The 12,453-nt window shown below is 42.3% G+C and overlaps 1 protein-coding gene across 5 annotated transcripts; it reads left to right on the top strand.

Annotated features, from left to right (window-relative positions):
• The first annotated feature begins 264 nt into the window (after positions 1-264).
• ANKRD34B (ankyrin repeat domain 34B) lies at positions 265-10,586 on the top strand. 5 transcript variants are annotated; one of them, XM_038402918.2, is made up of 3 exons: positions 265-769; positions 7,668-7,815; positions 8,394-10,586. In XM_038402918.2, exon 3 carries the CDS (start codon positions 8,437-8,439, stop codon positions 9,982-9,984), a length of 1,548 nt encoding a protein of 515 aa, XP_038258846.1. In that variant the 5' UTR covers positions 265-769; positions 7,668-7,815; positions 8,394-8,436; the 3' UTR covers positions 9,985-10,586. The 5 variants fall into 5 exon arrangements, with proteins under 5 accessions (XP_038258846.1, XP_043370940.1, XP_043370939.1 ...); XM_043515005.1 differs by lacking the exon at positions 265-769 and adding an exon at positions 1,659-1,725 and having other exon boundaries at positions 7,683-7,815; XM_043515004.1 differs by lacking the exon at positions 265-769 and adding an exon at positions 1,659-1,725.
• The last annotated feature ends 1,867 nt before the right edge of the window (positions 10,587-12,453 follow it).

Genomic DNA, 12,453 nt, shown 5'->3' with positions numbered 1-12,453 from the left:
TGGCACCTTAGAGACTAACAAATTTATTAGAGCATAAGCTTTCCTGAGCTACAGCTCACTTCATCGGTTTTAATATAACAAACAACATACTAGCAATATTACTAGCATACTAACAATTATTATGTTTATATTAAAATGTAGCTAAAAGGAACAAAAATATGCAATATGAGCTTCTAACAATATTCCTAAAAGTTCACTTTTCCGAACTGTTGAAGTAGTTTATTCTTTCTTTCTTTCTTTCTTTTTAAAAAAAGACTCTGACCTCCGCTACCCTAAGCGGACTAATTTAATGAGCAAGGCAAACAAGGACAAGTGGGCGTGTAAAAGAGTTGCAGTAGCTACAGTGGGGAAAATGCTCCCAGCAGCAGCACTGATGAACCATCCAGAAGTGTACACCGCCCCCAGGTCTTATAGATCGCACGCAACAACAGGTCTGAGAAGAGCAGTGACCTTTCTAAAGAGCGCGTGCTGCGTGCCTATGCTTTTCCCAGCGTGTTCAATAAAGAGCTGGTATTGACAATGTGGGGATAGGTGGGAGGGTGAAGAGGAAAAGTAAGCAGAGATCGTTAAAGAGCCAGCGCACAACAGCCAAGCATGTCCTTGGACAGTCTTAAAACTCGGGTCTTCAGACGTCAAGAGAACAAAGAAATTAAGCGATTCCCGCCCAACCTTGATGTTGGTTAACACGGTGCGTTGTTCACAGCGATTCACGCAGTTCTAAGCCTCAGCCAGAACATTGACCTGACCTCATCGCTTGCACTTCAAAAAGGTAACATAACACGATTCTTCTTCACAGCCCTCTTTAAAACTCACCACTGGCGATGCCTCGGAAGACACTTGAGCGCGGCGAGGCAGTCGCTGCTGCTTTATTTTCCTGCACGGGTTGGTCTCTCGCCTCCCACCGGCGTGTGTTGTGTTCAGCTGGTGAAAACACCTGTCGTCATCTGCTGAGGCCGTGACCCCCCCGGAGGCAGTGGGTGCCTAAAGAGGGGTTTCAGAGGAGCAGCCGTGTTCGTCTGTGTTCGCAAAAAAGAAAAAGGGGGACTTGTGGCATCCGATGCAGTGAGCTGTAGCTCACGGAAGCTTATGCTCTAATAAGTTTGTTCGTCTCTAAGGTGCCACAAGTCCTCCTCTTCTTTTTGTGGCACCTTAGAGACTCGCCAATTTATCTGAGCGTCAGCTCCCTTCATCGGATGCCTTCGGTGGAAAATTCAGTATTTTCCACTGAAGCGAGCTGTAGCTCCCGAAAGCTGACGCTCCGATGCATTGGCGAGTCACGAGTCCTCCTGTTCTTGTTGCTTGAAGAGCGCAGCACGTGGCGCAAGGGGCCTTGCTCCGCGATTGGCTCCCCCCGTAGAGAGGAATCATGGAAAGAGGAGCAGCCCGCCCGCGGGGGCTGCTTCCATTAGCTTTGCTTAAATAAAGTTCACAGGTTACGTCTTTGCCCTGGGCCGCCGGTGAGATGCGAGGGGTTAGGGCGGGAAGCCCCGGGGGCCGTTCAGACGGCGGCAGGGACACCGCTAAGCCCCCAACAGCCGTTGGGGCCGGAGGGCCGCTGAGTGGGAAGCGCCGCCAGGGAGCCGAGGGGCAGGCCGCTGAGAAGGGACGGGCGGAGTGCTGGCAGTTTAAACAAGCGGAGGGGGCAGGCAGAGGGGAGGGGTGGCCTTTGGTGACGCTCAGGGGGGAGGGGGCAGGTTTCCGGCAGCAAGTAGCTGTTTAGAAGGGGTAAGCGGAGAGGTGAGACCTGGCCCTTTAACATAGGGGGCAGGAGAGGCAGGGTGGGTGCAGCCGTTGAGGGGTTGTCACAGGGGTGTCTAGACCCCAGGGGTAGTAGGTGACCGGTGCCGGGCCCGGGCCCTTGATGGGTCAGCGCTGCCCCCGCCGCCTCAGACACCTACTCGCCCCCCCACACGCACCGTTCCTGGCTGTGCCACGGGGCGGGGGCGGGCCGCGGCGCTCGGGCTGGGAAACGTTGCCGCCGCTCCCCTTGCGGAGCGCGGGGGCGGCCGTTGCGGAGGCAGCTGGGGCAGGAGGAGGCAAGTGGCAAAGCAGCCGCAGCAGCGTCGGGAGGCGTCTCCAGAGCGGGGACTCTCGGTTGTTGCTGCCGCGCCGCATTCCTGTGCGCAGAGCTCGGCTCATCCTCCGCCGGGCTCCCGGGGGCGGGAGACGCGCCTGTCCCGCAGGTAAGAGCCGCGTGGATGCGCCGCTTCCTCTGTAGCGCCAATCTCTGCTCTGACCGCCCGCGCCGGGCGTTGCCGCTCTCCGGGATTGCGGGAGCGAGGGGTCGCCTCTGTCTGTGCATTTGTCCTGCTGGGGCCATTCCCCTTTTTCAGCGAATTTGCAACTCTCTCCCTTTCTCTTCGGTGCATATTCGCTGCTGGTAGCGCGGGAACTAAATGGCATAAAGTTAGTGCAGTGCCGCTCAATGGTATAAAGTTAGCGCCCAGCAGCGATGGGGAAAGCGGCTAGGCTAAAGCATGAGATTTTAAACAGTTCAGACTCCGAAAGGCCTTCCCCCCCCCCCCCGCACCGTAAGACAGCTGTTGAAGAAAGCTCCCGATTACCTAGCTGGCCCTTGACCTGGTCTCCAAATTCATTATGTTGTTCTGCACTCAAAATACTCAAAAGTTCCTAGCCTTAAGGAACTTCCTCAATATTTGTAAATTTTGATGGATCCTCCCCTTCCGCTCAAAGCCACTTAAGTTGCTGTCCGTATTCGAACAGCGTTCCCTCTCTGGGAGCGTCTTTCTCCCCACCACCGCTTCGCTGACTTTACCAAGAGCGCTGCAGGTGATAGGCTAGTTTGTTACTCTTGTTTATTGAAAATAAACAAAAAATCGCGTTTGTTCCCACGTTAATTATATTCTGGGATCCAGTGGCGAGATGAAGCTAATGGGGGGGGGGGGGGTGAAATAAATGAGAGAGTTTCTCACACGTTTCAGCTGGGTTTGCTGGAGAAACTCACCTTTACATTTTTCTTTCAGTAGCAAGATAGTCTATGCTCTTCAGCTGAAAGGATATTTGTGGGATTTATTCAAAATAGGTTAGTTTGCAATACAACCAGGAAGTCCACAGGGGTGGTTTCTCAGGCGTTCTGTTGACTTAAGTGATGAAGAATGGAAATGCTATTTAAGAGCCCAAACATTTTCCATTGTAACCTGCAGGCTCTTATCGAAAAAAGCATGATACGTTAGTCCAAATAGCTCCATCGCTAGAGAATCTGCAGGTGCATTATCTCTTCCAGCATCAGGTAATAGGGAAAAATCATGAATTGCAACACTGGAAAGAAGAAAAACTCTATTAATACAGTCCAAAATAAGAGATGTGCTCAGCTCTTAATGTAGCTCATTTTGGGGTTACAGTCAGTTTTATTTCATGTTTCAAAATGTTGTTGGGTATGGTACGTTTACAGTAAGTGTGCTCACGAGCCTGAAGAACAGTTCCAGTTAGACTGTACTGATTTTTGCCTTGCCTTGTTAGCTCTTCTTGCAGCTGCCTGTGTTTAAAGGTTACTGGGATTAAAGAATCCAGCATGCTTTGGGATGTTTTTGTTGGAACAAGATTCTGTGAGGCACTTCAAAGATTAAAAGCAAATCCAAGTCACGGGCCTTTCAGTGAGGAGGCAAGAAATTTTTAATGGAAGGGTTTAAAATGTGTGTGGTGTTCTAGGCTTGCTTTAAAAGTCCACAGAGAATATGCCTAAAAAGTATAAAGAGAAGTTGAATTTTCTTTGAGTAGGGAGATCTAGCCAATTTATTCCTGTTTTGCCAGGTCAGACTAGGATGCCATGCTACAAGCACAATCCACAGCAAGCATAATGTACTGCAGAACCCCAGACCACCATCTCTGACCAGTACAGATTTTCTCTCTTGCCCACTGCTCCACTCCACACCCCACCAGTTGCGAAACAGGGAATTCATTAGTTATATAAAACCAATTCCAGAAAACTCAAGTTGTGACTCATTATATACAGGAAACAGGAACTGTGATGGAGGAGACTGCGTTTAATAAGGTGGCTGGAGCATTCCAAGCTTTCTTAAAGACAAGAAATCTTTAGGCCTGGTTTACACTACAGAGTTAGGTTGAACAAAGCAGCTCTCATCAACCTATCTCTGGAAGTGTCTATTCTACAATGGTGCTCCTGCCTATGTAAATTGCCTACTATGTCGACTTTGGCTATGGCTACATTACAGACACTGTCTAAGCTGATGGGAGAGAGGTCTCCCATCAACTTAATTACTCCAGCCCCCACGAACTGCAGTAGCTATGTCGGTGGAGAAGCTTAGGTTGATGTTATTTACGTTGCTCAGGAGGTGGCTTATTCAGACCCCTGAGCAACGTAATTTATATTGACACAACTGGTAGTGTGTACATAGCCTTAATAACTCCACCTCCATGAGAGGCATAGTACTTAAGTCAATGTAGTTAGGGTGACGCGGTATCTGTGTAGACGCTGTGTTACTTATGTTGCCTGTTGGCTGTCAGCCCCACGGGACTGTTGTTGCTATTGATACACTGGCAAATTTTGAGATGCGTCCTCAAAGGATAGGATCTATAGTACACAAAGCTTCAATGAACAAGATTTAGGAATATTTTATTGTTATGGGATATGTAATTCTAGTTTAATTTATCAATCTATGATGAATTACAGTATTATGAATTGGGTTTCTGTTGGAATTGTGGTCTTTGGTACAAACAAACATATTTATACATCTATCCTTGAGCACAGGGCTCCTGATGGTGTAAAATGTACCTAAAAGGGAACCAATAATTAACCAGTGCGGGCTCAAAAAGGGGGTGACAATGGCTGGGGAAGCTTGTGTCCAGTGCAGCCAGGGGATGTATATTCCCATAGAACCTCTGTCAGAGCGGATCCTTTGCCAGTTTCACTTTAAAACATTTTGGTGAAACATTTTGGTTGGGTAGCACCTGATGGAAGATCCTTATGTTCCCCTAGGAGGAAGGCCTCTCCAAAGCATGAGTGAATCAAGACCAATTCCATATTATATAGTTCATAGTATATCACTGTAGCATTTTCTTTTTATTACATTGTGCTTGACTTTTGAAGTTCTAAGTGCTCATCACTTCTCAGGATCAGGCCTCTTATTTCCCTTTTGTTCCCCCCCAAGTGGAAAAATATAGTTTTTCTATCAATCAAATCCTGCTTGTTTTACTCATGGGAGTAGTCAAAATGCCCTGTAATGAGGCAACGTGCCCCAGTGGATAGGTGACTGGACTGCGAGTCAGGAGCCCTGGGTGCTGTTCCTGGCTCAGGCAGCTGACCTATTATGTGACTTTCATCAGGGTGCTTTGCCTCTCTGTGCCTCAGTTTGATGCTTTAGTAGAGTGCTTTGATATCTACAGATAAGTGCTACATATTTACACAGAGTGAGGCAAGCAGTTCAGGCCCTATGATTTATATTGTAGATATGAGATAAATGTTAAAGCATCTATATTTATTTATATTCACACATATTATTGGTGCCAAGAAATAGAAAATAACTTTTTAATCCAAAAAAGTTAAAATTCTAACATCTGTTACGTAAAATATATTACTATTAAATCTGTTTTTGGAAACCTAAACTTAAGTTTTTTATGGGATGCTATTTAATTTAAGAATAGACCAGGTGGGTGTGGATGCATTCTCTATCAAAAATACACCTTTCATAAAAATTCACCTTTCTATCAACTGGAGCAATAGACAACTACAGTACTCTGGAATATTCCCTTCCCTTCCCCCAGTTTTTGTCAGTGATCACACAGAGGAGAGGGAATTTACCCCTTCGCAGAGGGCCAGCACAAGGTCCATGTACCACTTAAGCCCTCAAAATAGGGCTTCTGTGGGATAAAAGTGGTGAATGAACCTTGTCCTGGCCCTCTGTGCCAAAGTCAATGTCATTCCAAGGTGAACACTTGGTTTCTTGCTCTATCACATTGGAGGACAGCTCCGTTTTCAAAAACACTACCATATATGTCTACATTCATTGTTTTGTAACAAGGTCAGTGATAGTATGTAATGCTAAGGAGACAACACAGCGTGAGCCTGGATTAATACAAATATTTTAAACCATTAACTGAAAGCTCTCATTGCATATGGTGATACTGGATTTTGCCACTTACTAAAACCAGATAATTTACATCTATACAGCATGTTAAAGTAGAATGAATTCAACTGAACAAGAACATTCCTGCAATAGAAGTTCCATGATGTTTATTTAAATTGATTTATATTAAACTTGCATTTTGAAAGAGTTATTAAAAAGTCATCTTTTGAGTCTCAGGATTCAGAGTAAAGCTCCAAGGGACTAAAAAATGAATGAAAATTGTTTTTCCTTAGTTGTGTTTTGAAACATTACAAACATCTTCATTGTATGGGTCATACTCGACATTAAAATATGAGTTTTTGAACTTTAATGTTGTCTCCTGAAAAATAGCCTTTTATCTATGAAATAGTACAAATTGCAATGTTATGTCTAGACAATTAATAGTCATATGTTTGAAGAAACACTGTGCTACAGATGGAACTGAATTCCATTTCTATTAGGACAACATTCTAAAATTACTAAGAGTATAGTTGTAGTCTGAAAAGTTACTAGCCTTGGTATTCAGCAGGAATAAAGAATATTTGTTTTTAATTAAAGCAAAACAGAAAAAAAATTGAAGGGACTGTTTTTTCAATATTTGTGAATTAAAAAAATATGTAGGGAATCAGCTTCTTTGTAATACCTTGTTTTATCGTAACTAATCAGCATTTTTCCCTCTGCTTTTACAAGAGGAGAGGAGTCAAAATTATCTAAACCTGCTAGACGGTTCCTTTGCAGGAGGTTCCCTCCTGCCCTCTAATACCTTGAAAAGTCCTCCACAACAGCTCAATGGAGTTAGAGTAGGAAAAGTAGAACTAGTGAGCACGCACGACAGACTGACCAGAAGTAATGACAGGTTTCAGAGTAGCAGCCGTGTTAGTCTGTATTCGCAAAAAGAAAAGGAGTACTTGTGGCACCTTAGAGACTAACAAATTTATTAGAGCATAAGCTTTCGTGAGCTACAGCTCACTTCATCCGATGAAGTGAGCTGTAGCTCACGAAAGCTTATGCTCTAATAAATTTGTTAGTCTCTAAGGTGCCACAAGTACTCCTTTTCTTTTTGACCAGAAGTAGAATTGCTTGTGCTAAGGGCCTAGAGACCACTTGACTTTAAAAAGAAGCACATGCAGCTGGACCTTGATACTAGCATTAGGAGCTAGTTTATAGTCTTACTGTAATTTAAATTTACTTCCAAATTAAATACATCTGTTAATACCATAATATGATGCTATTATTTAGGGGAAAATGTAACCAAGTGTTCATGTCAGCTGCAACAAAACAAATCCATTACTTTAAAAATGGAAAAGGATACATTTGAGACATTTTTATTCCTCTTATATTGTAAATGCTTTTTTCAGTAGTTTTTACAATTGATTTTGTGTTGACTCTATATTGATACTTTAAGTTGTTATTTCCTGGGGGTGGGAGTGAAGTAATTTACCTCTCCTTAGTTAAACATAAAATTAAGTTACTTTTAGTTATATCTTTAATGTCTACTGTAAATACAAAATAAGACAACATTTTTCATTACAGTGAACTCCTACTCCATGAGTTTAAAATATCACATTTTACTTTTGTTATCAGGTGTTTTTCTTCTAGAGTTGATAGTATATGCTGAGGCACTTGATCCTTCTCAGTCCAGTGAGCCCCAAGATGCATGAAACATACCGTATGTCACCCAAATACTGCTATTTCAGCCTAAGGAGTGTATTTTCAAAGCAGCACAAGGATGGTAATGTACACTCAGAACTATTGTTTTGTATTAGATGTTTACTAATTTTCCTAATAGTCTTTAATGTGTATTAGTATTTGATTTTGTTGTTCTATTATTGCCCAGATTTGTGTTTATACTTACTTGCACTCAATTTATTTTATAGAATTTTTTTGAGGAAAACCACAATGCAAAAAAAAAAAGTGTTTGAAATGTGATAATCTAATGCTGATGTGAGAAAATACTATAGGATTACTTCTGGTCTTGCATCCATTGGTGTACACTAGGAATAGCTCCCATCTGAGTGGAATTATGTCAAATGAGTGAAATCAGTGTAAAGCTAGTGTAAGTGAGTTTAGCATCACTTTGTGAATACAGTACGGGATGTAATATAGGCTACTACTGAATAAGCATGAACATTAAAAAGGGAACAGTTGTTCCTTAAAGATGTAAATCAATGATATGGCAATATAATTTAATATTTAAAAACTTTGTGTTTGTTCATGAAAATGGAAAGATTGTATCTTCACAAATTACTATCAAACAGGGAAATTATAGGCTGGTTAATCTTTTTCCTATTCATTCTCTCTGAAAATTAGGTGGTGTTTTCAACAGCTAGGGAAGAACAAGGGCAAGACTGGTATGATGGATGAAGCAGTAGAGGTATCAATTGATGGGAACTCCCTTATAAAAGCTGTCTATCAAAGCAGACTTCGCCTCACAAGACTGTTGTTAGAAGGTGGAGCGTACATTAATGAGAGTAACGACCGAGGTGAAACACCTTTAATGATTGCTTGTAAAACACAGCATGTGGACCAGCAGAGTGTTAGCAAAACAAAAATGGTTAAATATTTGCTGGAAAATAAGGCAGATCCAAATATACAGGACAAATCTGGAAAGACACCCTTGATGCACGCATGCTTGGAAAAGGCTGGCCATGAAGTGGTTTCTTTATTGCTGAAAAATGGAGCTGACCTAAGTCTGCAAGACCATTCTGGTTACTCTGCACTTGTTTATGCAGTAAACTCTGAAGACCGAGAGACCCTGAAAGTTCTCCTAAATGCTTGTAAAGCAAGAGGAAAAGAAGTAATCATCATTACAACAGACAAGTCTCCATCTGGAAGGCAGACAACTAAACAGCACTTAAATTTTCCTCCTGCTGACATTGAGGAATGCCATTCTCCAACTGCCTGCACTTCCCCATCAGAAATAGAACTTAAAACATCTCCACTTTTAAATTCATGTGAAACAGAAAAACCTCTTTTTAGCTTTAAAGAACCAGATCAGCCTGGAAGCATGCGAAGTATATCTGAGCCAGTCTCCCCTACTAGAAAACCAAATTTAACACATGTAGGACCCAAGCTGGCACAAGTGCAACGTCTGCATTCTGAGTCTTGGATAAAAAGCTCTCTGTTCCATCAGAATAAAATTTCCTCTTTACAAGAAGAACTTCAGGATATAACTCCAGAGGAAGAACTGTCTCTGAAAGTCAATGGACTAGCCTTATCTAAGAGATGTATTACTAGACACCAAAGCATTGATGTCAAAGACACTGCTCATTTGTTGAAAATCTTTGATGAAACTGGCTCAAAAAAGTTATTATATGAGGAGATAAATTCTCAGTCACCTTATCCTAAGAGAAACCATAGCCACAGTGAAATTCCTGTAGATCAGGATTCAGGTTCAGTCCAAATAAGATTTGTTTCAACTCTGAGAAGTATTATTCAAAAAAGAAGTTTAGGGGCAAATCACTACAGCTCTGATTCTCAACTAACTACTAGTCTGAGTCCTGCTACCACAGAAGATAGCAAATCACTTCTAGGAAAGAAAAAGATTCTCTCTCCTTCTCCCTCCTTGTTATCAAGTTCCAGAGAATTGCTAGAGAACATGCCTTCTGGTCCACTGAACAGGAGAAACCATTCTATTTTAGAGAGACGAGGGTCAGGAGCCCTCTCTTTAGATCATATTGCCCAAACTAGGCCAGGTTTCCTTCCACCTTTAAATGTGAATCCTCATCCTCCAATTCCAGATATTAGTTTTGGCAACAAGACTTCTGGAATTGTTTCTTTGGGACAAAAACCCCTAATTCCAACAGCACCTGCATTTCCCAAGGAGTTCAAAAGTAACAAAATGTTGGTAAGGAGGCAGTCATTACAAACTGAACAGATTAAGCAACTCGTGAATTTTTAATAGAGTACTAAAGTGTTAACAGATTTATACAACGTGTACATACTTGCAGTTTTATTCATTTGGAATAAATATACCCCTGCACCACAAAGGCCCTTAACATGGGACTCTTGGATAGACTCTGGGATGAGTTTCATCTTAGATTTAGCTAATAAGTGTGAGAGTAGCAGCCGTGTTAGTCTGTATTAGCAAAAAGAAAAGGAGTACTTGTGGCACCTTAGAGACTAACAAATTTATTAGTGCATAAGCTTTCGTGTAGCTCACGAAAGCTTATGCATTAATAAATTTGTTAGTCTCTAAGGTGCCACAAGTACTCCTTTTCTTTTTGCTAATAAGTGTGTTCAGCTAAATGTACTCTGCTGCTATAATCTGCAAAATGACAAATTATATTTTCACCATATTCTTCACAATAGAAAACCAAAACACTATGGACCTGATTCTCTGTGTCCCCATACTTTGTGAGTCATTGACACAAAACACTTTATATTCTGATTTGGTAGCATTTTACACTCAGTTTGTACTCACTTTGCACAGATGTTAATTTCTCTTAACTAGGGGTCACCAAATAAAATTAATAGGAGCCGGAGGGAGGACATGCTGCTGTTTCTGGGAGCTGCTTGAGGTAAGCACTGCCCAGATCCTACCCCCCGACCCTCTTCCATGCCCCAACCCCCTGATCCCCCCTCCTAACCCCTTATTCCCACACCCCAACCCCCAGTTTCATGAGCATTCATGGCCCGCCATACAATTTCCATACCCAGATGTGGCCCTCGGGCCAAAAAGTTTGTCCATCCCTGATTTAAGGGAATGTACACAGAAAGAGGAAAGGTTTTTTTTTTGTTTTGTTTTTTTTTAATATATTAGCCACTCATTTTTAAATGGTGATAAAGATAACTATTTGGGGATTTTGTAACATACCTAATTCTTTAAACATTGGATTAAATTCTGTATGTAAGTCTAACCACTAAATGAATGTTCCGTTTTAAAAACGGTTTCTCAGACAGGTTCCTGTCTTAAGATTTCCTTCATGTTTAAGAGCATTCAAACATCATGGAATTACTAAGTGCTTTTGACTTTAACAACTTACAGTGATTTGAGCTGTGCTACAAATAGGGCCCTACCAAATTCCCAGCCAAGAAAAATGCATCACAGACCATGAAATCTAGTTCACACCCCCACCCCCTGAAATCTGGTCTTTTGTATGCTTGTACCCTATACTATACAGATGTCACAGGGAAGACCAGCGTTTCTCAAATTGGGGGTCCTGACACAAAAGGGAATTGCAGGGGGGTTGTAAGGTTATTTTAGGGGTCATGGTATTGCCACCCCTATTTCTGTGCTGCCTTCAGAACTGGGCAGCTGGAGAGTGGCAGCAATTGGCCAGGCTCCCAGCTCTGAAGGCAGAGTTGCCACCAGCAGCAGTGCAGAAATAAGGATGGTGATACCATACCATGCCACCCTTACTTCTGCGCTGCTGCCTTCAGAGCTGGGCAGCCGCTGACTGAGGGTCCATCTCTGCAGGCAGCATCACAGAGGTAAAGGTGGCAATATCATACCATGCCATCATTATTTCTGGCTTGCTGCTGGCAGCAGCTCTGCCTTCAGAGCTGGGCTCCGAGCCTGCAGCCACTGCTTTCCAGCTGCCCAGCTCTGAAGGCAGTGCCACTGTCTGCAGCAGTGCAAAAGTAAGGCTAGCAGTACTGCAACCCCCCCCTTACAATAACATTGTCACCCCCCCAACTCCTTTTTGGGTCAGGGCCCCTACAATTACAACACTGTGAAAATTCAGATGTAAATAGCTGAAATAATGGAATTTATGATTTTCAAAATCCTATGACCATGAAACTGACCAAAATGGACTGCAAATTTGATAGGGCCCTAACTATAAACTTGCCATGTGTACTTTCTTGCAGAATGTGAACATTGGGTAAAATATTTTAATAAAACAGATCGTATAATAAATCAAATTAAATATTTAAATGTCTACTTTATTTTTTTCTTCTGCCGGTGTATAAGTGTCAGTATAAATTGTGACCAAAATGCATCCCTTGCCTGTTTCATTTAGGCCAAGTACTGAAATTTCTTGCACATGAGTTCTTATGCCCCAAGAAATTATCTTTAATTGAAATCCAAAATATAATATGGTATTTGTAAAATGCCAATAACTTGTCTGACCAACAGGTCATGAGTATTTTGTCCCCATTCTGAATGTGAAAAAAATTTTATACTGTGCAAAAAAAAGGCCTGATACAAAGCTCATTTAACACAATAAAAATATTCCCACTGATATCACTAGCCTTTGGCTCAGCCTCTATACGCCCCAGAAAAACTGAAGAGACTGTATGGTAATTAATTTTACTGACTTGGAGAGAACATCCAAAAATAACTCTCCTTTTGTATAATAATTTAGGAGGTGTTCAGCCAAGCAGCTGTGGTTTTGGTATTACACCAGTTGCCTCAACTGTACTGCCA

This window comes from Dermochelys coriacea, chromosome 5 (assembly GCF_009764565.3).
Source record: "Dermochelys coriacea isolate rDerCor1 chromosome 5, rDerCor1.pri.v4, whole genome shotgun sequence".
In the NCBI taxonomy this organism is placed as follows: Eukaryota; Metazoa; Chordata; order Testudines; family Dermochelyidae; genus Dermochelys; species Dermochelys coriacea.
The sequence above is the reverse complement of the archived record's forward strand: the minus strand, read 5'-3'. Positions and strand labels throughout refer to the sequence as shown.